A 25,303-nucleotide genomic window follows, 5' to 3' on the forward strand; every position below is an offset into this window, starting at 1 on the left:
TGAAAACTGAATAAACCACGGAATAATGTAGATACTGAGTTACAAATTGACACACATGCTTGGAATGACATGGGGTTTTATTAGAACCAAAAAATACAAAAGTTCAAAAAATGTCCGACAGATGGCGCTTCATCTGATCAGAATAGCAATAATTAGCATAACAAAATAAGACAAAGCAAAGATGATGTTCTTTACAGGTAATGCTCAATATGCCCACCATCATTCCTCAACAATAACTGCAGTCGAGGAATAATGTTGTGATAGCACTGTAAAGCATGTCCGGAGTTATGGTGAGGCATTGGCGTCGGATGTTGTCTTTCAGCATCCCTAGAGATGTTGGTCGATCACGATACACTTGCGACTTCAGGTAACCCCAAAGCCAATAATCGCACGGACTCAGGTCTGGGGACCTGAGAGGCCAAGCATGACGAAAGTGGCGGCTGAGCACAGGATCATCAGTAAATGATGCGCCCAAGACTTTTTGATCACCCGGTATAAAATATTTGGTCGCGTCATGCAGCGCCGCACTGCTGCGGTGCAGTTCTGCTCACTGCGGTCTAACCTTTACTGTAACCCCTTTTCATTCCCTTTCGTATGGTCGTAAAAACTTTATCCGCAATTTCTAATGCTAACGAGCGGTCTGAGGAGCTGCAGTCATGGACTGTGCGGCTGATCCCGGCGGAGGTTCGAGTCCTCCCGCGGTCATGGGTGTGTGTGTTTGTCCTTAGAGTAACTTAGGTTAAGTAGTGTGTAAGCTTAGGGACTGATGACCTTAGCAGTTAAGTCCCATAAGATTTCACATTGTAATTTTTTGTTCTCCAGTTTCCGATATCTGTTTTAGTAGCCAGAGTAAGTGTTTTGGAAGAATAGAGACATTCTGGTAATGGTGGAATTGTTAAGTTTCATTTTAGAGAGTTTTGAAGTACACTTTTTTTGGAGATATTTTCAGTGAGACGGTATGTTGTTTTGCATTTTTATCTGCCTAACTTCACTAGCTTTTTTTATTGGCAGGTTGACCACTTATAATCACGTTACGACTTCACTTTGTTTTGTTTGTAAGGAGCTTCCACTGTTTGCAATACTTCTTCACAGAGTCACTATGTAGTTGCTGTTGTTTTTCACGCATTTTCGTCCGGTCTTTGTAGTTCTTCTTTCGACTTGAAACCTTTCGAAGCTTTATATTCTGTTTCGAAAAACCGCGCGGGCTACCGGGATGTGGGACCCGTCAAGGTGTTTCCGAAGGAAGGAAGATTGAGTTTAACGTCTCGTCGCCATCGAGGCCGTTAGAGACAGAACACAAGCTTGGATTGTGTCGAGAACTGGGAATGAAATCAGCCACGCCCTTTCAAAGGAACGATCCTGACATTTGCCTGGAGCGATTTAGGGAAATCACGGAAAACCAAAATCTGGATGGCAGGACACAGATTTTAAACATCGATCTCCTGAATGCGAGTCCAGTGTGCTAATCACTGCGCCACTTCGCTCGTCAGGTCTTTCTGAGCTTCTTTCATCCGGATCTTGCTGATTTTCTTGTCCCAGCAGTAATCGAATATTTGTTTGGATTGCCTGTTTTTGTCCGTTGTGTACAGATATCCCAAAAATATCGGTACTTTTCCTCGTGGTCTCGGCAATCCTTTCCACATCCCAGTGTTTTTTTTTTTTCATAAGTTTCCAGTCAGCTTCAGCCTCAATTGCAGCCATGATTTTTCGTAAGATTCTCCGTTCAAAGACCTCCAACTTCTCTACTTCTCTATCCTGTAGTTCATCGACAAACATTCACTGGCGTACAGGCCTTCTGTCCGCGCTATTGTAGTGTCTTAGTTTGGTGTTCAATGAGATGCACTTTTTTTCTGTAAAAGTTTACAGTCTATCCACATGGTCTCTCCATTTTTGAAATCAGATCGCCTATCGCCGCTTAGCCCAGTTTTTTACCAGGTCGCGCCGAGGTGCTTACCCTTGCAATCCGGCCTATTTCTATTGCAAGAAATCTCTATTCATATTTGTCATTCATGATGAATTTGGTCTTTCCTATCGAGATTCTCAACCCGGTTCTGGTGATGATTCTTTCTACGAGGTTAATCTGGATGGTCGCGTCTTCAGCGCTTTCCAACACTATCGCTTTCATTATTATTATTATACAAATTTGGCCGTTAAAGACCGTGAAAACAGTTATTTCTTGCTCTTCTGGGAAGTCTTCTTTCTCTCAGTCCACACTTCTTTCATTCTTGCGCTGAAGGCGGCTTTTCTCTCTTCAGACCATTTAGTTCCACAAGCCTTCTTAATTTTCACACCGAAACCCGTGAATGAATTCAGTTTTTTTCTAAAAAGGTTTCTGTTAAATATTGTTTCCTGATCTATGTCCATTTCTTTTAGATCTCTTTCTGTGTTGATAAACCATAAATTTTTATTTTTTAGATTTGCGATGTACGAAAATATTTGTTTTGTAAGCCTATTCGGGTTCATCCTCATGATGTGAGCATAAAAGGAGCATCTTCTTTTTCTAATTTCGTCTGTAATTTTGCTGCACTTCGTATACACTTCTTTGTTGCTTTTTAGTCTGTATACAGGCTTGCCTTGATCATCTGTTATTTTCCTGGGTCCAAGAATTGTCCTCACAATTCTTCTTTCACGATTTTCTATCTGTTCTGCGTATGTAAAATTTGCCAGTGTTTCTGATGCATATAGTATCTGCGGTCTAATGACAGTCTGGTAGTGTCTGAGTTTAATGTTTTTGGATATACATTTTTTTGAATACATTTGTCTGCAGTAGTGAGTTGCTGTCTCTAGTTTTTGTATTCTAGCCCTGCAGGCTGGATGACCTTTTGCCACAGGCTGAATTAGTTCACCAAGATATTTAAAATGTTTAGATACCTGTATTTTCCCGTATTTCATAGTTATTTTCTTTGGTGGATTTTTGATATTTGTAATGATTTCTGTCTTTTCAAATGAAATTTGCAAGCCTGCTTTTTCAGCAGTTTCTTTAAGTTATTCTATTTGTTTTATTGTGTCTTTTTGTGTGTAAGCTAAACAGGCGAGATCGTCAGCGAAGGCAAAACAGTAGGCTTCAATGGCTTTGTAGCACTTCCCTCCAATTTGGACTTTCTCAACTCCATGTTTTTGCGTGAGTTTTCTCCATTCTGCTATGACTTTATCCAGAACACAGTTGAAGAGTACCGGAGACAGCGCATCTCCTTGTCTGACGCCGGTTTTGACCTCGAAATGCCGTGAAATTTCTCCTTGGAATTTTACTTTTGATGTTGTATTTGTTAATGTTTCTTTGATTGTGGTGATTGTTGATTCGTCTATTTCATATTCTCGAAGTGTTTTGATGAGTGTGTCCCTATCGATTGAGTCATAAGCTTTTTTGAAGTCAATGAATGTTATGAAATATTTCTTGCTCCTTGTAGATAATCGCTTTCATTATTATTATTGTTATTATTATTATTCTTTTTATTATTTTCTCTTGAAATTAACTATGTAGTGAGCTTCGTTGATTACTTGGATCTTCAAGCTTGATACAACAGCAGATGCATTCAAGTTTGCGGTTGGTGCACAAAGGTATAAGCAGCAATAAAACGGGTTTCTTACGGTGAATAAAATGCACAGCAGTTGTTATTACAAAGTTCCTTCATTTGAAATTATGGAGCAGATTTTAACATCGTTGTATGGTTGCTCGAAAATATTCACCAGTTGCTTGTGAATTTCTTTATTATTCCTTGTCATGACGCATTTCGGGATTATCCCATCACCTGGTGACCTAATAAGTGAACAAAATTTCTTTTTACGTATCATAATTTTACAAGAGTCTTACAATAGTGATTACAGAAAAACAACAGTGAAGAATAATAAAATGTGAACCTCTGATACATGCCACACAGTGCATACGAAGAACACGTCTTTAACATACCAGTCGTGTATCATCAATTGAAGCTTAAACTTCATCAAATAAAAACTTAATGCCAACAAGGAACTTGACAGGCATAAAGCTAGAACTGTAGTGTGAAGGTGAATTGCCTGCGCTGCAGAAGAAGACGTGGCGCCCGCTAAAGGGCTTTGGAGGACAGCTAAATGTGTATCGAGGGCCACGACGTTGCGTGACTTACGTGGAAGATACTGGTCAAGCAAACAAGTTAGCATACACGTATACAAAAACCTGAAATATCGCAATAGTCTATAATCACTGGAAATTCTTACAAGGAATTTGCTGAGTAACATTACAGAATAAAACTGTCTTTATGTATCACAAATAGTCGTAAAAATGAAAGTACTGGAAATTCTTTATTAAAACGCCTACACATCAGGCGGTGACTTGTTTGCTTAACCTACCAATATGTATATTAAGATAAGACGAAAGTACATATTAAGTTCATTTGTAAAATGTCATCGATTGGTTTCTTTACGGAGAGGAGTACATTGCTTATGTCGGGCTGCTGTTATTGGCTTATTATTTCATTAAGATATCTCAGATGTAGCAACAAGGGACTGAATAAAGGATTTTCAGTCCAGTTTAGATTCCTTCATTTGGATAAAAGCATGTTCACTACCCCGGTTTCAGAACAGTGGTTCAGTTTTCAGGTGCTACTTAATTGTGTACGACAAAACCGTGCAAGACACGTGGAAAAACTAACAAATTTATTGAGTAGTATGAAAAACGTGGGCTCGGCTGCTAAGACTCGAGGTAAACAGGGCGACGCAGGCGCTCAGGGTCATGCTGGGTGTACTCCACATGCTGCTTCCTAAGACCCCCACGTTTTTCGTGCCTCACTCGCAGAGGCTCTTTCATTCTAACCAGTAAATCTGTTAATTTTTGTACATGGCTTGTACGGTTTTGTAGTTCGTAATTAAGTAACACCTGAAAACGGGATTAGTGTCGTGAAACCCGGGTAGCGAACACACCTTTATCCAAATGCAGGACTTTTCTAATTACAGCTACAGCGAATTTTATTCACCATGAGTAATCCAAGTGACAGTAGTTGATGTCCTACTAACAAGGAGACTACATGTCAGTCAGGTTTTGTATTTTTGTGTTTATTCAGAACTCAAAATCAATTTCCCAGAGCAGTTCCAGGCAACACACAAAAATTCTCGAGAAAATCGACTTTGAAGTTTTCTGAGCATCACTAATCTCCTAACTCAAGTTCTTTTTTACCCATTAGCCGTATGACTCTGTGGTAGAACGCACACCTGCCACGTGGTGTAATGGACCCCTCAAAGACTGAATGTGTAATAAAATGAACTTCAGTCCTCCAAAAGCTAATTGTTCAGAGGGAGGTCACATCACAATGACCACAGCGATAGCACATTAAAAACCATGGATAATCAGAATTTTTATAATAAATTCAATATGTAAAGCTGTATTGCAGCCTATTTCTTTTTGTATAAACAGGACATAGCACAATGATTTAGTCCTCGACCCAACGCAGCGAACTCGCCGCACTGCTGCACCAGTAAGTGCAAGATGTCAGGCTAGCAGTCTAATCTGGCATTTTTATCTTTAAGCAGGAACTGTGGTCCTCTTTTGACGTGAACAAAGACTTTCATTTCTTCCAATATCATTAAGGTGTAGCCTTTACGTGCCGTGTATAAGATTTCTGAATATGGCCTATTTTTTGTTTGTCGGTGTTCATATGATTTCCGACGGCACTCTTGTTCTGATCATATGTGAACTCTCTAAATCGAACCTCAAAGTTCCTGCCTGTTTGCCCAATATAAACATCTCCGTAGTTTATTTTATAAACACCCCAGTCGGTGAATTTATTTCGTTTCTCACCGATTCTGTGCCGTAGTCTTCCTCCCAAGGTTCTTTCGGTGCGAAAGCGGACATTCATTTAAGCTATTTTAAAACTACGCGCCATTCCCTTCACCTGTGCTCCGCTGTACGTCATTGGTACATAATTTTTACCGCAAGCACACTGTTTACGGTCATCAGTTTCCTTTTTTTAACTCTCAACTTGATAACATATTCTTCATATCACACTTTTTATATCCGTTGGCTCTGATCTCTTGCATGATTATATTAAGTACTTTCTCGATTTCTTCATTTTCAAGTGAAAGATTAAGGATACGGTAGATCTATCATCTGAAACAGGCCTATTTACGTATATTTGAATGGCTAGAGTCGGCATTTATAATCGAATCTGTGTTCTTCGGTCTTCTGAACACTCCATATAAACGTTTGTCAGAGAAGATAGGTTCAATAGGTGTTAACATTTATTTGAAGGGAATGGCGCATAGTCTTAAAGAAGCTAAAGTGAACTTCGGCTTTCCCACCAAAGGAACGTGGGGAGGAAGACTACGCCACAGAATCGGTGAGAAACGTAATAAATTCATGGACTGGTTTTTTTTATGTTTTGGAAACAGGCGGGAACTTTGGCGTTCGATTTAGAGAGTTCGTGTGTGATCCGAATAAGAGTTCCCTCGGGAATCACCTCAACACCGACAAATATAAAATACGCCATATGCAGGATCATTCAGAAATTGTATACATGGCACGTAAAGGCTGTTAGCTAGTTAGTCCAATTCTTTATATTTGTAGACTATTTTTGGTGAAATGACTGCATGCGCAAATTAGAGACATTAATCTGAATTTTGCTGTAACAAGACAAATTGCATTTAACGCCACCCAACTGCCACATATTGTTATTTAAAGTAGGCTCCATCACTAAGCAGGACTAGTCATTGCCCATGCGAATTTGTGAACTGAAAAAATACTACGTATCGAGATTTTGAAAGTGATATGGCTTCATTTTTTTCTATAAATATATTTTTGTAATTCTTGTAGAAACGACACTTTCCCTCATATGTGCTGCATATTCGACACATTCTGATGATGGTTGTTGTCGATATACGTTGAGGAGTATATTTAAATAATAATAATAATAATAATGAAAAACATAAATAGCTATCAGACTAGCAATTATGTTGACCAGTGACAATGATCACAGACTCGCCAATTAGTTTATGTTATTTATAGACAAAGCAGATTGTTATCTACAGCTGTGAGAACACAATTACAGTTATTATCAAAAAGTTACTTTTAAAAAACTTCATTATATAATTCAGTTTCAACAGTAAACATCAATCAAACTAATAAGTTTTTCACAGGCAAAATCTGTCTCGCGTGGTAAAAAACCCACACCAAAAGTTTAAATTTTGGTAGCGTTCATTAATACTGCCTTTCAAAATACAGCTAACTAAACCCATCAAATTGCTAAGAGCTATACTACAATGTGATCGGATGAATGTAAAACCCATTGCTAACGACAAGATGCCACTACGATTATGAACAGTTGTAAATACCAGTATTGTGAGTTGCCCCGAGAAAGAGAATTATTTAAAGTCAAGAATTGAAAAAATTCTTTCCATGGAGACACGGTAAGCTGTATCAATGAAAGTTAAATAACATTCAAAGTAAGCATAACACATAGCACGTGACATGGGTCACTGGGTTTTTCTAAAAGGACCGTAAACCGGGTATACTTTGACCGCCATGGTTACTTAGAGCACTCATACAGCAAAAGGTTTACAGCTCTCTGCTGGCTTTCTGTTGAGTGTTTAGTATATACAATTTGATGGTGAAGTTCCATCAATATACACTAGATGACGCCATATAGTGGCAATTTTATTGCGCAACCTATTGCGACTTATAATTGTATACGAAAAAGTGTGTTAAAATCTGGTTGTGTAAAATCTACCGATATCATTTTACTGCAAGTAGTTTTCAACTATATCATGTATGTTACTCGATTAATTCACAAATCAGACTACTGATTAATTTTTTTCACATGTAAATATCTGCCAGTGTATTGCGGTTTCTGAAGACCTGTGTATGATTTCTGTTTCAGGGTTACTTTGACCACTGATCATTATTACACCAGATACACAATTTATTAAACAGTGTTGATGCCAACAATAGTGCGGAACAATGAATACAATCATTAACCATCGGTACATAGACGAAGGCTCATTTTTAATTTTCAATGTGCACACGACCAAGAAAAACATATGTCAGTGATATATATAGGCAAATGCCAAGTTATTGTGATTTAGACGGTGATCCAGGTATAATATATAATGTCAAATATCTCCAAAAACAAGTAATGAAGTTTGTTTGGCCACTAATTCCAGTTATTGACTAGCTAAATGAAGAACAGATAACCTTAGTTCTTAATGCACCGGATATTTTGAAATGAAGATTGAGGTTTAAGGTGGCTGAAACTGAATTTATTATGCTCAACTAAATTTGGAGCTATGTGTGTGGTACTCCATCCTTATTACACTTACAAGTTTGATGATGGAACACTCTGTTGAATTTACGTATCATACGAAGTTTTTTTTTTCTTATGAGGGTTAATAAAGCACTTAAGAAAATTTTAGATCAATCCTATTTATTACTGCGTAGTCAAAGTGACCACAAATGGAATGGTAGTAAACACTTTGGGTGGAAATATAAGCCAGTCAATGCATCCCCAAAGCCATGCAAACTTTGGCCACCTACAATTTTTTATGTTATTCCCCCTGCGTTTTAGAAAATGTATTGTTCTAATTGGTATGTAATGCTTTCATACAAACCCCTACGTTCACTACCATAAATTTCACAGATAATCACATTTAAACCTGAAAATCGGTCAAACTAGACCCGGTTTACGGTATACGAAAATTAGACGTGACAAGCGAACGGCTACGAACTACTCTTAAGCACTAGCAACGTTCACGGGACTGTCAGAACCGCAGAATAACCATTTCGGTGGTGTAGGCAGCATTCCCACCTTTCAGGATACAGAGATCGGGGCAGTTGCTCGAACCACTTTCACATTATTTTCTCGACTGTTCTACTCTTGAACAGCATGTTGTGGAAAATGAACACATGGCATCTTCCACGCAAGCTCTGATGTCTTTTATTCTATTACAATGCTCATGTCTCTCTATGTAAGTGGGACTCAACAAAATATTTTCGTGTTCACACTGATATCCGTGAAACCTCTCCCCTACTTCGCAATAATATAAAAAGAGCTACCCTTTCTTGAACTTTTACGAAAATCCTATCTAGTAAGGATCCCATACCAGTGCTCTGTAATATCTATATGTTTAATATGTACTGCAATATTTTTACATATTAGGTTGTTGTTGTTGTTTTTGTTGTGGTCTTTAGTCCTGAGACTGGTTTGATGCAGCTCTCCATGCTACTCTATCCTGTGCAAGCTTCTTCATTTCCCAGTACCCACTGCAACCTACATCCTTCTGAATCTGCTTAGTGTATTGATCTCTTGGTCTCCCTCTACGATTTTTACCCTCCACGCTGCCCTCCAATGCTAAATTTGTGATCTCTTGATGCTTCAAAACATGTCATACCAACCGATCCCTTCTTCTAGTCAAGTTGTGCCACAAACTTCTCTTCTCCCCAATCCTATTCAATACCTCCTCACTAGTTACGTGATCTAACCACCTCATCTTCAGCATTCTTCTGTAGCACCACATTTCGAAAGCTTCTATTCTCTTCTTGTCCAAACTGGTTATCGTCCATGTTCCACTTCCATACATGGCTACACTCCATACAAATACTTTCAGAAACGACTTCCTGACACTTAAATCTATACTCGATGTTAACAAATTTCTCTTCTTCAGAAACGAATTCTTTGCCATTGCCAGTCTACATTTTATATCCTCTCTACTTCGACCATCATCAGTTATTTTGCTCCCTAAATAGCAAAACTCCTTTACTACTTTAAGTGTCTGATTTCCTAATCTAATCCCCTCAGCATCACCCGATTTAATTTGATTACATTCCATTATCTTCGTTTTGCTTTTGTTGATGTTCATCTTATATCCTCCTTTCAAGACACTGTCCATTCCGTTCAACTGCTCTTCCAAGTCCTTTGCTGTCTCTGACAGAATTACAATGTCAACGGCAAACCTCAAAGTTTCCATTTCTTCTCCATGGAATTTAATACATACTCCGAATTTTTGTTTCCTTTACTGCTTGCTCAATACACAGGTTGAATAACATTGGGGATAGGCTACAACACTGTCTCACTCCCTTCCCAACCACTGCTTCCCTTTCATGCCCCTCAACTCTTATAACTGCCATCTGGTTTCCGTACAAATTGTAAATAGCCTTTTGCTCCCTGTATTTTACCCCTACCACTCAGAATTTGAAAGAGAGTATTCCAGTTAACGTTGTCAAAAGCTTTCTCTAAGTCTACAAATGCTAGAAACGTAGGTTTGCCTTTTCTTAATCTTTCTTCTAAGATAAGTCGTAAGGTTAGTATTGCCTCACGTGTTCCAACATTTCTACGGAATCCAAACTGATCTTCCCTGAGGTCCGCTTCTACCAGTTTTTCCATTCGTCTCTAATGAATTCGCGTTAGTATTTTGCAGCTGTGACTTATTAAACTGATAGTTCGGTAATTTTCACATCTGTCAACACCTGCTTTCTTTGGGATTGGAATTATTATATTCTTCTTGAAGTCTGTGGGTATTTCGCCTGTCTCATACATCTTGCTCACCAGATGGTAGAGTTTTGTCATGACTGGCTCTCCCAAGGCCATCAGTAGTTCTAATGGAATGTTGTCTACTCCCGGGGCCTTGTTTCGACTCAGGTCTTTCAGTGCTCTGTCAAACTATTCACGCAGTATCTTATCTCCCATTTCATCTTCGTCTACATCCTCTTCCATTTCCATAATATTGTCCTCAAGTACATCGCCCTTGTATAAACCCTCTATATACTCCTTCCACCTTTCTGCCTTCCCTTCTTTGCTTAGAACTGGGTTGCCATCTGAGCTCTTGATATTCATACAAGTGGTTCTCTTCTCTCCAAAGGTCTCTTTAATTTTCCTGTAGGCAGTATCTATCTTACCCCTAGTGAGACAAGCCTCTACATCCTTACATTTGTCGTCTAGCCATCTCTGCTTAGCCATTTTGCACTTCCTATCGATCTCATTTTTGAGACGTTTATATTCCTTTTTGCCTGCTTCATTTAAGGTATGTTGAAATAAATAATGGGCGCTAAACACTGGCAGGTCACCTATTGCGGTGGTCATATGCGCAAGGCTAGAAAAGGTTCAGATAACCTGTTAGTTAGACTGCGTGCCTGAAATCCTCTGGTTTCATGGTAGGGAACTGAACCTTGACCCTCTCTGAATTCTGACTGGACGGTTCCTTTGAGAGATTGCGTCACATGGAGGATGGGGGAGAGGGGGAGAGGGGCGCAGATCTGCAGCATAGAGCTCCAAGAGAACCACTGCAATAAATATTTATGGAAGTAAAACTGGTCAAGATTAACTTTTATGGCGTTGGAGGGCGTATAGAATGTCACTGCTCTGGCCACAAGATTGTTGCAGGGAATCAGTTTAGTGCAGAGGAGTTGAGTGGGCACTGGCTGCAGCGCACGCATTCCACTGCAAATGGCTCTGAGCAATATGGGACTTAACCTCTGAGGTCATCAGTCTCCTAGAACTCAGAACTACTTAAACCTAACTAACCTAAGGACATCACACACATCCATGCTCAAGGCAGGATTCGAAGCTGCGACCGTGGCGGTCGCGCGTTTCCAGACTGTAGCGCCAAGAACCGCTCGGCCACCATTCCACTGCAGTCTTGCCAATAACGTACCTGCAGCTGACAGCCGGCGATGCCGTTACGGCCAACAATAAAAAACACTGTACGTGATAAGGCATACAATTGTTTATAATAAACAAACTTTGGACTGTGATGCCACAAATTCATGCAGGGACATTGGGAGTCGTCTTGGGTTACAGGGACCATGAGTCCCATTAATCTACTGTCAGGCCCCTTGACCTTGAACTTGGGAGTAGGTGGGAGGGTGCAAGGGTGAGACAGAAGGTGACTGATTTAATGGAGATCTGATATCCATGCTGGATGTGCCACCAACTGCAGTCATCTCGGGTGGTCGTGAATGTGTGGAAAGGGGAAGGGGAGAGCCAACCATGCAAATGTGATTATAGTTTGTGGTTTTCATTGTATTGCACATCATAGTAATTACTGTTAGCTCATCCTGCATAAACTGAAATTATTTTATCTTCAGGATCCCCATCGAAGTAGTGCATTCGAGTTGCAGTGTACGCCTTGACACCTTACTGAAATAGTGTGCAACTTCTGTCACACATGAAGCACGTATCCTAGCCTGAGACTCGAGTGTGCACACCTGTCGTTAATGGTCATGGCGCTTTCAATTGTGATCAGAGTACGCTACTTAGATGGACTAAAACGTTCTACTTGCTGCCTGACTCCTTACCCTACGACGTCACTGACGAATAGCCCTGAAATTTTGTAGAATATTTCTCCAAGAGGATATCAGTATCTCTTATCTAGTGCTAGTCAATTTACTTTTGAAATAATTCTGTAATACTGTCTTGTAAATAGTGAAAAAGTGACAATTCTTGCTTTGCACATCAGCAAAGCCTTGATTTCTCCGTTACTTGAACCTGATATGAATTTTGTTCCCTGAAATAAAATTACAGTGTCGGAGGAATAGCATTTTTTAAGCACGCTATTTCTCTGACGGTTTGCAGTTTCGTTATATCCTACTAAATCCTCTAAAGAGCACCTCGAGTGAAGAGTTATTGTTTTTTATTAATATTATTTCGTCCAAATCTAACAGTTCTGAAGTGTTGCTTCAGAAGTCGTGTGGTACACCTTTTAAGCTCTGTAAAGTGTGCAACCCTTGTATTTTTCAGCCTGGGACGACGTCTTACGCCGCAATGTGAAGATCCTGCGATTCGGCGGGGTGTGGCGGCCAGTTTCCCGAAGTGGTTGGCGACCTTACGTGTTCCCGCTGTACTTCGCCTCAGTCTGTGGCAGCCTGCTCACCATCATAGGGCTGGACATCGTCAGGATCTGGTTGCTGTGGGGGGACATGACAGAGATCACCTACGCCGTCGTGACTGCAGTATGCTGCTTCAACGGAGTCTACAAGATGGTGCACTGTTTCAAACACGGCGACACATACAGCCGGCTGGTGAGCGACCTGAACGACCTCGTAGCACTACAGCGGCCGTACTGCGAGAGGGATGACACCCTCATGGCAGTCTTCCAGGAGGTATGCCGGAAGACCAAGCGGCTCACGATTGGCTGCCTGACGTACATGAGCGTTCTGGGGCAGATGTGGTGCGTGTTGCCGCTCGTCTCGCCCGTACCACGAGACAGCAGGGAGGACCCGATGCCACTGGTCAGTCTCCCCGGCCTCCACAAGGGAAACCGTGTCTGGTATTCATTCATTTACCTGCTGGAGTGCCACACCGTTTTCTACTGGAACTTCTCCAGCTTCGGCATGGATATGTTCTTCGCCTCGATCATGAGCCACGTAACGGGGCAGCTCAATATCCTCAACATGCGGCTGACACAGCTGAGACAGGAGGAGTCAGCAGAAGACCAGGTTCAGCCGTCCACGTGCACTGGATTCAATCTCAACAGATTCAGTCGAAATAAAGAGCAGAACGTCAATGAGTCTACCAGAATGTACATCGAATTGTGCGAGTGTGTGAAACACCATCAAGCAATAATAAGGCAAGTTTACCGGTTTAATTTTATGTATTACGTAAGTTTTCCTTAGCACGCAGCTTAACTCTAATATGTCACTAAGTGAGCCCTAAGCTTAACAGTCTTAATAAGCCTTACAATATGAAAATTTGTGGTGATTTCGTGCATTCAGTAGCTGAAGAGTTCCAAATGCAGAGTACCGCTACAAATATTAGAAAACAAAGATATTTTGGAAGCCTTCCATAGACTCCAAAATGTTAGTTGTCAATATGCACTATATTTTTATAGGATACTAAATGAATTTAATTTACGCTCTTTACAGCTCCTTATGTGAGCAAAAGTCTCCCTCCAACTTTCTTGTCTCCTCACAAAAACAGTGTTTTTTTTGTGAAAAATATGTAAAAATCTGCCAAACGGTTGCATAGGTTTTCTATATACCTTGACCAGGTTTCGTCACCTCTAAGAGTGACTTCATCAGAAGGTAAGGATCATCTTTCTGATGTCTTTGTACTTTGAGACAGCCTTTGATACATGGGTGGATAAAAAGCGTACACCTTTGAACACGGCTGACGTTTGCAGGTGACGAAACCTGGTGAAGGTATATAGAAAACCTATGCAACCGTTTGGCAAATTTTTACATATTTTTCAAATTTGTGTATGCGGTTGCTGCAAACGTCTGCCATGTTCAAAGTTGTAAAAACAGTGTTGCCACTGTGACTCCGTCACAGTGCTCCCCTGTTAATATTATACATTGATAAATATTGAAACAACGTGACAACAGATCTTTGATCTACGCTGTGCAATAGAATCAAAGGATCACTTTTTCGACACTCTGTAACTGTCTCCCACTGCGAGGCATAAGTTTGAAATTTTGGTCAAAAGTGCCTGCAACCGTCTCCTATAACGCTGAAAAAGCGTGGCGCCCCGAGACGTCACCCTCGAACTCGACAACGCTTCAAACAGCAAGGCATCGGCACATCCAAAAAAAGTCCAGAGCCGAAAGTTCACGTGACGTGTAAGGTGGGTTAATGACGACACATTGGCACAAAATTTCACCACAATTCTGCTCACGCCGCCGCGGACATGTCACACAACGGGGAGGTCGTCACAGCCTCTCTTACCCACATTTCACCTTTCTTTTGACGCATCATCGATAGAGTTCAGAATCGCGAAGCCTAGAGCTGAAATCGCACTGTTTTCTTGTGAGTGGCCAGGGAAAACTTTTCAGACACACCGCCGCTCATAATGGCCACGTAAAGGCCTCAGGGATGGGCGTAAAGGGCGTCAATGAACCCATTGCTTTCCTCGGAGAGTTGATTACCACTACTCTCGCAGTCGAAAACGACAGTTGGCGATACAGTGAGCGACATGGCGACGTTCTTGACAACATTTGTCTCTGCTGACATAGTCGGACGTATGAATTCTGCTAAAGGACATTATGGAGCTGCACTCTCATCGAAGGTGATCGCATCACTCTGGAGTGCAGCGCGACCGCATTTTTGCTCTCTTGTCGAGCCCGTTCAAAACCATTCAACGAAATCTGAACGTGATCCGAAACGGCAAAGGGTGCTTATTCTTTTTCAGCCCTCCTGTTTCGTGTGATCCTGTGGCAGAGATGGCGCAAGGGATACGACATTCACGCAGGCGCGGATAAAACTTCAAATGGTCCTTCTAAGACCCGCCAGTTCAGCAAAACCTCGGTGGCGTCCGCCCACCTTTAGTGAGGGTTTTAAAAATCAGTAGGGTTTTTATTTGCTGTCGAGAGAGATAAAAGAGCCGAGAGAACCCAGAGAGACCAAAGACCATCCCAGAGTGGCCTAGAGAACTACAACACTAAGAAAGCAAAACATGACACAAACAGCGTAATATGCAGGCACGAAGTGGCTCCAATGCTGTTGCGTGGCTAATAAAATGCAAGCATACATTAGACACTATGCTGTTGCATTGCACAATCCTTAAGTCAGTCATTTAAGGGAGCTACAAACAACTCAAGGTCAAACGCTACTGAAGCAACAGAGTCCATTATCCGTTGCTGCAGTAGCGTTTGACCTTGACTAGTTTGTAGCACCCTTAAATGACTGACTTAAGGATTGTGCAATGCAACCGCATAGTGGCTATGTATGCTTCCATATTATTAGCCACGCAACAGCCTTGGAGCTACTTTATGCGTGCGTGTTACGCTGTTTGTTAGCTCATGAGTGTCATGTTTTGTCTATGTATGAAGGTAGTATCTGTTCGCGAAAGAACAGGTACCATTGATGACCGTGCAGCTTCTCTGGAATGGATTGACAATTAAATCGACACCCTAGCTGCAACAGGCGTTGATATACACTCCTGGAAATTGAAATAAGAACACCGTGAATTCATTGTCCCAGGAAGGGGAAACTTTATTGACACATTCCTGGGGTCAGATACATCACATGATCACACTGACAGAACCACAGGCACATAGACACAGGCAACAGAGCATGCACAATGTCGGCACTAGTACAGTGTATATCCACCTTTCGCAGCAATGCAGGCTGCTTTTCTCCCATGGAGACGATCGTAGAGATGCTGGATGTAGTCCTGTGGAACGGCTTGCCATGCCATTTCCACCTGGCGCCTCAGTTGGACCAGCGTTCGTGCTGGACGTGCAGACCGCGTGAGACGACGCTTCATCCAGTCCCAAACATGCTCAATGGGGGACAGATCCGGAGATCTTGCTGGCCAGGGTAGTTGACTTACACCTTCTAGAGCACGTTGGGTGGCACGGGATACATGCGGACGTGCATTGTCCTGTTGGAACAGCAAGTTCACTTGCCGGTCTAGGAATGGTAGAACGATGGGTTCGATGACGGTTTGGACGTACCGTGCACTATTCAGTGTCCCCTCGACGATCACCAGTGGTGTACGGCCAGTGTAGGAGATCGCTCCCCACACCATGATGCCGGGTGTTGGCCCTGTATGCCTCGGTCGTATGCAGTCCTGATTGTGGCGCTCACCTGCACGGCGCCAAACACGCATACGACCATCATTGGCACCAAGGCAGAAGCGACTCTCATCGCTGAAGACGACACGTCTCCATTCGTCCCTCCATTCACGCCTGTCGCGACACCACTGGAGGCGGGCTGCACGATGTTGGGGCGTGAGCGGAAGACGGCCTAACGGTGTGCGGGACCGTAGCTCAGCTTCATGGAGACGGTTGCGAATGGTCCTCGCCGATACCCCAGGAGCAACAGTGTCCCTAATTTGCTGGGAAGTGGCGGTGCGGTCCCCTACGGCACTGCGTAGGATCCTACGGTCTTGGCGTGCATCCGTGCGTCGCTGCGGTCCGGTCCCAGGTCGAAGGGCACGTGCACCTTCCGCCGACCACTGGGGACAACATCGATGTACTATGGAGACCTCACGCCCCACGTGTTGAGCAATTCGGCGGTACGTCCACCCGGCCTCCCGCATGCCCACTATACGCCCTCGCTCAAAGTCCGTCAACTGCACATACGGTTCACGTCCACGCTGTCGCGGCATGCTACCAGTGTTAAAGACTGCGATGGAGCTCCGTATGCCACGGCAAACTGGCTGACACTGACGGCGGCGGTACACAAATGCTGCGCAGCTAGCGCCATTCGACGGCCAACACCGCGGTTCCTGGTGTGTCCGCTGTGCCGTGCGTGTGATCATTGCTTGTACAGCCCTCTCGCAGTGTCCGGAGCAAGTATGGTGGGTCTGACACACCGGTGTCAATGTGTTCTTTTTTCCATTTCCAGGAGTGTACATCATTGGGGACATGTTAAAAATGTGTGGCCTGACCAGGACTCCAACCCGGGATCTCCAGCTTACATGGCAGGCGCTCTATCCATCTGAGCCACCGAGAGCACAGAGGACAGTGCATCTACAGGGACTTATCCCTTGCATGTTCCCTATGAGATCCAAATTCCCAACATGCCCACACCACCGCATTCGTAGTGCCCCTAACAGATGTTTGCCCATCACACTCATTACTCGTGCCACTTAGGGCACACATTTTCAAGATGTCCCCAATGATGTACATATCAACGCCTGCTGCAGCTAGGGTGTCGATTTAATTGTCAATCCAGTCATGCTTTGTTTTCTTGGTGTTGTAGAGAAAAACTGTAAGGTAGTCCCATCCCCTTGACGCTCTTCCGAGTCCAGCTGCCTGCCTGCAGGCACCTAGGACTGCTTTACAAGTTGTCGCTGCACAGGATGATTTTTAAAATGTGTCTGAAAAAAAGTATAGGCACCCTTTACTGCTTCGAATCAAGCTCAAATTTCGTCGAATGGTTTGGACGGTTCCTGGTGATTCCATCTTCAACACGAGAACAAAAATTCCGGCCGCCCTGCAATCCACAGGGGTGCTTTGCGTTCAGTTGGGATGCAGCCACACAACGTCCTTTGAGAGTGGTGGAAACGTTCGACGAAGTCAGCAACGTCAAAGGTTGTCAAGAACGTCGCCCTGTTGCTCATTGATATGCGAACTGTCATTTTATATCGCGAAATATATGATAATGAACGCTCCAAGAAATGGGGCGGTTTCATTGACGCTCTTTAAGATATACCCTGAGGCCTCTTCGTGTCCGTTCTGAGCGACAGCGTGTCTGAAACGTTTTCCTCGGCCACTCACAAGAAAACCGCGTGATTTCAACTCTGAGCTTGGCGGTTCTGACCTCCATCGTAGAAGCGTTAAAAGAAGTTGTCAAATATGGGTAAGAAGCGTTGTGTCGACCTTCGCACCGTGTGGCACGTCCGCCGTGGCGTTGGGCAGAATAGTGGCGAAACTGTGTGCCAACATGGCATCACTAGCCCACCTTACACCTCACATGAACCTCTGAACTCTGGTTCTTTTTTCGCATGTGTCGGCAGCTTGCAGTTTGAAGTGACGTCGAGCACGAGGGCGCTCTCTCCACCATTACGGAGGAAGGTGTTCGGCACCTTTGAGCATAATTTCTAATCTATGCGCCGCAGTGGAGACAATTACACGGTTTTGAAAAAGTGTTCCTTTAATTCTGTTCAGCAGTGTATTTCAAAGGAGACCGGTTTTATCACTCTCAACCACTTTATAACCGTTGTCTAAAGTGTACTGCGATTAATGGAGATCGCTTTGAAGAAGAATAAACGTGTTGTTTCTATCATCCGTTTTAAACCACTTGTCGGGCCTTTTAGACTACATTGTTATGAAAGCGTATTTCGCTTCGTTATATGCCACAACGCAAAATGCAAAAGTACTTTCCACAAATACTCGGTGTCCTATCTAATAGTTGATTTCTGACGCAATACATAATTTTCAATCAGGTAGCATCACGAGGGTTAGTGCTCTTCGGTCCTGTCCTTTAACCAAGGAAAAGTCCCTACCAATCCCAGCAGTCGAACCCAGGTCCCTCACATGAACGTATGTCGCTGTGACCATTCGATTACCTTACAGGTACACTCCTGGAAATGGAAAAAAGAACACATTGACACCGGTGTGTCAGACCCACCATACTTGCTCCGGACACTGCGAGAGGGCTGTACAAGCAATGATCACACGCACGGCACAACGGACACACCAGGAACCGCGGTGTTGGCCGTCGAATGGCGCTAGCTGCGCAGCATTTGTGCACCGCCGCCGTCAGTGTCAGCCAGTTTGCCGTGGCATACGGAGCTCCATCGCAGTCTTTAACACTGGTAGCATGCCGCGACAGCGTGGACGTGAACCGTATGTGCAGTTGACGGACTTTGAGCGAGGGCGTATAGTGGGCATGCGGGAGGCCGGGTGGACGTTCCGCCGAATTCCTCAACACGTGGGGCGTGAGGTCGCCACAGTACATCGATGTTGTCGCCAGTGGTCGGCGGAAGGTGCACGTGCCCGTCGACCTGGGACCGGACCGCAGCGACGCACGGATGCACGCCAAGACCGTAGGATCCTACGCAGTGCCGTAGGGGACCGCACCGCCACTTCCCAGCAAATTAGGGACACTGTTGCTCCTGGGGTATCGGCGAGGACCATTCGCAACCGTCTCCATGAAGCTGGGCTACGGTCCCACACACCGTTAGGCCGTCTTCCGCTCACGCCCCAACATCGTGCAGCCCGCCTCCAGTGGTGTCGCGACAGGCGTGAATGGGGGGACGAATGGAGACGTGTCGTCTTCAGCGATGAGAGTCGCTTCTGCCTTGGTGCCAATGATGGTCGTACCCGTGTTTGGCGCCGTGCAGGTGAGCGCCACAATCAGGACTGCATACGACCGAGGCACACAGGGCCAACACCCGGCATCATGGTGTGGGGAGCGATCTCCTACACTGGCCGTACACCACTGGTGATCGTCGAAGGGACACTGAATAGTGCACGGTACATCCAAACCGTCATCGAACCCATCGTTCTACCATTCCTAGACCGGCAAGGGAACTTGCTGTTCCAACAGGACAATGCACGTCCGCATGTATCCCGTGCCACCCAACGTGCTCTAGAAGGTGTAAGTCAACTACCCTGGCCAGCAAGATCTCCGGATCTGTCCCCCATTGAGCATGTTTGGGACTGGATGAAGCGTCGTCTCACGCGGTCTGCACGTCCAGCACGAACGCTGGTCCAACTGAGGCGTCAGGTGGAAATGGCATGGCAAGCCATTCCACAGGACTACATCCAGCATCTCTACGATCGTCTCCATGGGAGAATAGCAGCCTGCATTGCTGCGAAAGGTGGATATACACTGTACTAGTGCCGACATTGTGCATGCTCTGTTGCCTGTGTCTATGTGCCTGTGGGTCTGTCAGTGTGATCATGTGATGTATCTGACCCCAGGAATGTGTCAATAAAGTTTCCCCTTCCTGGGACAATGAATTCACGGTGTTCTTATTTCAATTTCCAGGAGTGTGTTTAAATGTTTGGATTCTCAGTTTCCAGACCACTATTAAAAATGTTCGTAGTATCTACGGCAACAGTTACATAATAGTTCGTCATAGCTATCCTTCAAGGGATCTGTCTGGTTTTCTCGGTATGACTGATTAATTGTGTGTTTCCGGGTGTTTCACAGAGACACTGTTTCCATTTGCTACACAGTATTTCGACGACCGACTCAACCGCCTTCTTCAGGTGCTGCTAGTTTTGCTGTCAAGTGTGCTCGCTGCCTGGACTCCAACCAAACTGTGAACTGATGTTGCTCTCACACTGCTATTCACAGCAGAATTCGAGTCTCGACTCCCACCATGCTCCTTTAATTTTCAGAGCTCGCACTGATATTCCGTGAATCGTAAATTCCGCCTGCGTTTTCGAGCTCTGGTGGATGTGATGGTCGGCGAGATTTTAATAAATCGAGTCCGAACCCCAAGCGATATTTCGATTGAAACTTCTGTCCCTGTTTATTAGGTTTTCTGACGTCTTTATTTTGACATACTCCTCAGTTATGCTGTCCAGATACTTGTCGTTTGTACCACGATACCGGTTTCATTGTATTTCACTTCGTGATTACTTTAGAGTCAGTGCTCGGTGACATTCGCTCGCCGATATTCCTTGCATCTCTCCTCGATTATTGTGACAGTCTGCCCCACGTAAGACATGCCACATTCGAATCGAATGCTTGCACCACATCGGCCCGTTAGCAATACGGCAGAAGTACATGCATTACCCAGGATTTTAAGTTTTACTTCATTGGTTTATTCCGTTTCTGTTTATCGGATCTAATAATGTATCCTACGTCGTGTTATGCGGCCTGGCTCATTCAGCAGTCATGTTGTGTACATTTTTGCAAGCATCTATTGGGTGTGTTCAATTTTATCAGGATAACCCATCACTGTGGGTTGACGTTTAACGCGAATAACTTCCCGAAAGCTGGGACTCCTTAATTGTCCATCTGTTTTATGCAAATATAAACGTTATACACCCAAAGAGTGGTCTTTACTGACGAGAAACCGGTAGTTGCAAATAAAGCACGTTCATGCAGCTATTCAGTCTTTGGAAAAGCTTATCATTCTTGGATTTTTAATGATGATTTGAATGACAATTGAGTGTTGAGTGTTGTTATTGTTATTTGTAATGCCTCTGAGCTGTGGATGCCCTCCCAATAATTTTGTTTGTTACAAAGAATACCTTTTATCTGAGGTGAAGGGAGCATAAGCCAGTTAAGTGAGTTTTGGTGTCTCTTTCTCGATCTCAGTCTGAACCTCTTTCTCAGGTTTCGGTATTTTGAGTGCATCGCGCATTCAGTTTGATGATCTACTTACCCGTTCCTTCGGAAAACTATTTGTAGTGGTTGTAATTCCTCGGCGAGGCTCTCCTTGTCTGAAAGCGTTTGAGTTCTGTGTATCAAAGTCCGAATTTTTTTGTGACGGATGGTGATGGCTCGAGGCGTGGAGATAGAGATCAGTGTGTCCAGGTATTCTATATGCACTGTGAGCAAGGGATCCATCCTTTCTTCTCTCAGTTAACACGTCAAGGACAGGTAAATGGCCTTTTCCAAGTTCCATCGCGACTTTTATGTTGCGGTAGATAGAGTTTAATGTTCCAAGAACTCTTGAAGGTTTTCCATTCCATATAGCTGCACCACAAACTTGTCGTCCACGTATCGATAGAAACACTTCGGTTTTAACTTGGCGTATTCTAGTACATTTGCTTCAGACTCCTCTCTGTAAAGGTTCGCCCTCACAAGCGATAAAGTACTACCCACCGCTACGCCACCGGTTTGTTCATAATATTTTCCGTCGAACAGGAAACCTGTAGATGCCAGAATGTGCCAAAAAAGTTCTTTGAAGCAACAGTCGAACTTTTCCACGATTATTTCCAAGGAACCCGAAAGCAAAACTCTTGTAAAGAAGGAGTTCTCATCGAAATGAACATAATATTCGTATCATGGAGCCGCAGTTGATTGAGGCGAAGTACGAAGTCAGCGGAGATTTGCATATTTGCTGAGAATGCGTTTCAGATATTTTGCCAGATGGTATGCAGTAGGAGCTCTGAATAATAAAAAGAACATCAAAGATCGTAGTGGGTGTCGGGAATCGAACTCTGTTATAAATAGCGGAGTGAACCAGCAATATTTCACAGCTTGGTTGGAGTCCAGAAAGGTTAACATCCCAACTCAAAGTATCTGACGAACGCTGCTGGTTTGGCTGTCTAAATATTGTACAAAAATGGTTCAAATGGCTCTGAGCACTATGGGACTTAACATCTGAGGTCATCAGTCCCCTAGACTTAGAACTACTTAAACCTAACTAACCTAAGGACATCACACACATCCATGCCCGAGACAGGATTCGAACCTGCGACCGTAGCAGCAGCGCGGTTCCAGACGGAAGCAAATATTGTACAGAAAATGGAAACAGCAGCTCGGCAGAACGACCGGAAGCATGGTATTATTCCTTCAACTATTTTCGGTACATTGACATAATTGTACAGTAAGTAATAACAGCTTAACAGCCAAATAATAACACTGGGAAAGTGTTTCTTTTTTGCCAAAGTAATGGATTTCGCTGTAATTATGTAAGGACTGCCCTTAATGCATAATATAAGCGAATAACTAACAATTGCCAGTGTACCGGTACTCTACAGAAGCAGTTAATAGCAGTTGCCTGACGATTCACTCTGATAATGGAATGTGTGGAATGTGCAGAGCACAATGACTCAACAAATGTTTTTTTGTACTGATGATGACTATCCTGGACCAGCGCTAAATCTTAAAGCTGGACGCCAGTATGCAGTTACTCTTTCTTTTTATTGTGTAGGTACAGATGGTGTTATGATCGCCAGCGGAATAAATTAGACTTAGTAGTCACTGCCTGTCAGTATGCGTTACATTATTAAAACACAACCGTTACTGTTTACTCCTAGTGCAATGTCTTCATATCTTTTCAATCACAAGAGTCACGCGTTATATGAATCGGCGGCAATCGGTATCAAATTACGCTACAAGCGGAATCTCATCGACACTGAATCATAATGGCTGACGTAACAGCATGGTCATTTACAGCAAAGCAGTAATATCGTTACAGTTCCCCGTTTCTTATTCAGTGAATAAACGGATGTCAGTTGCAAATATTTTCCGCCCTTTCGTTTATGCTTTTGTCGAATCGTCGTCTACATTTCCACATTATATGTTGTTGGTCTGACATACGGGTGCTTGTTCCTTAACTGAACAGCGATGTTTCGTCGCTGATGTATGGTTAGATCACACATTCATCCATTTATCCCTTTTCTTATCTGTAGATTCGCGTAATAAGATCTACCTTCCAAATAATAACCCACAGCTTCCAAGCGCAGGCGACACGGCGCCCGCAGCTTGAACGAATAATGCAGTTTATTCATTTTCAGAAACGCCCAGATCCTGTAGGTACAAAAAATGCTGGCCAAATAAATGTTATAGTTGCACTTGGTTGCAAGTTTTCAAATAGAAGTTTGTTCGGCTTATGTCACATTTCTACTGCACAAACTGATTCTAAAATACTTAGCGAGGATAGCTTTCGTAACACGGCAGCTTAAGTTCAGTTTTTGTTCTCTGGTAGCGAATGTGAATAAGTCCAAATTACTCCTTTAGAGAACAGAATCCTACAATACACTAGAGTCTGTTTCCTGCGTGCAGTCCACATCTCTCGAAAATTTCAAACTAAAACAACAGCTCTCGATTTTCTGATCACGAAAATTCAAATTTCAATCACTCAACGATCCCGTCAAAAACAGAATCCTACTGCCTGCCTCACAGTGAAAATGTACAGCATCACTATACGCGCATCCGTGTGTGGAGGCTCGGAACAGAACGAACGTTGCCAGATTGCATTCGCCATCATCATACGGGCGCATCACATGGTGTACTGGTATCAGAAACCAATGGATACACATCCTCTGGTCAGCATAGCTGGTAATTTTAACAGCAGCCCTTACACTTCCGACTTGCTGCGGCTTGCAGCTGAGTCCTGTCTTCGACGTTCCCGTGACGTTAACTTTTCTCTACAGCTCATATAAACGCGTTTACTATATATCTTCCGATTGTGAAGAAGTTCTTTAGTCTAATGATAGATCACAGAATTCAGGCGACGGTCACCATCTTCAGATACCTCCCACGGTCATCAGTCGAATGAAATCAGTCATTATTTATTGTAAACTGCGGTATTAGACTAAGAATAAGAATCCCTTCCACAGTTGGTGGAACAATGCTATCCTCGACACTGACGATGTCTCATTGTCTGGATTCCAGGTACCTGGAGTTCTTGGACAGCGTGATGAGCCCCGTGTCGTTGACGCAGTTCCTGTGCAGCGTGGTAGCAGTGTGTGTCACGCTGTACCAGATAACATTTGTGAGTACAAAGTTACGTGTGAGATATTGAGACGTCTTAGCAAAACAGCACTCGGTACTGTCACCAGACTTACTAGTCTATGCAGTAACTGTGACACTGTGAAGAAACGTACAGGCCGATTAGCCTTTTGCCAACTCTCAGCAAGATCTATGAGCGCCTTCTGCTAAGACCCATACAAGAACATATTACCAGAGAGCAAATTCTGCCGGATTTTCAATTTGGGTTCCGGCAGAACCACTCTGCCCCACAACAGGTCATGAGAATGGTTGAAGCAGCCAAAGAGGCTACTGCGGGATAGTGCTACTAGACGTAGCCAAAGCCTTTGATTCAGTATGGCATAGAGGGCTACTCTACAAGTTGTACACACAAGGGTTTCCCGGGAGCATAGTTAAGCTGATCAAGAGCTATCTCACGAATAGGACTTTCTCCGTCAAAGTAGAAACTGCCACCTCCACCAGAAGGCGTGGCCGGCCGCGGTGGTCTAGCGGTTCTGGCGCTGCAGTCCGGAACCGCGGGACTGCTACGGTCGCAGGTTCGAATCCTGCCTCGGGCA

General features: G+C 43.6%; 1 protein-coding gene across 1 annotated transcript in view; it reads left to right on the plus strand.

Moving 5' to 3' along the window:
• Nucleotides 1-24,780, plus strand: part of LOC124593681 (odorant receptor 43a-like) — a 32,816-nt gene extending 8,036 nt beyond the window's left edge. Inside the window, exons 2-3 of the mRNA XM_047131982.1 lie at nt 12,696-13,524; nt 24,651-24,780. Of these exons, the coding sequence (XP_046987938.1) occupies nt 12,696-13,524; nt 24,651-24,780 (959 nt within the window). The remainder of the gene's footprint in view (nt 1-12,695; nt 13,525-24,650) is intronic.
• Nucleotides 24,781-25,303: the final 523 nt, after the last annotated feature.

Source organism: Schistocerca americana, chromosome 1 (assembly GCF_021461395.2).
Source record: "Schistocerca americana isolate TAMUIC-IGC-003095 chromosome 1, iqSchAmer2.1, whole genome shotgun sequence".
Classification (NCBI taxonomy): Eukaryota; Metazoa; Arthropoda; class Insecta; order Orthoptera; family Acrididae; genus Schistocerca; species Schistocerca americana.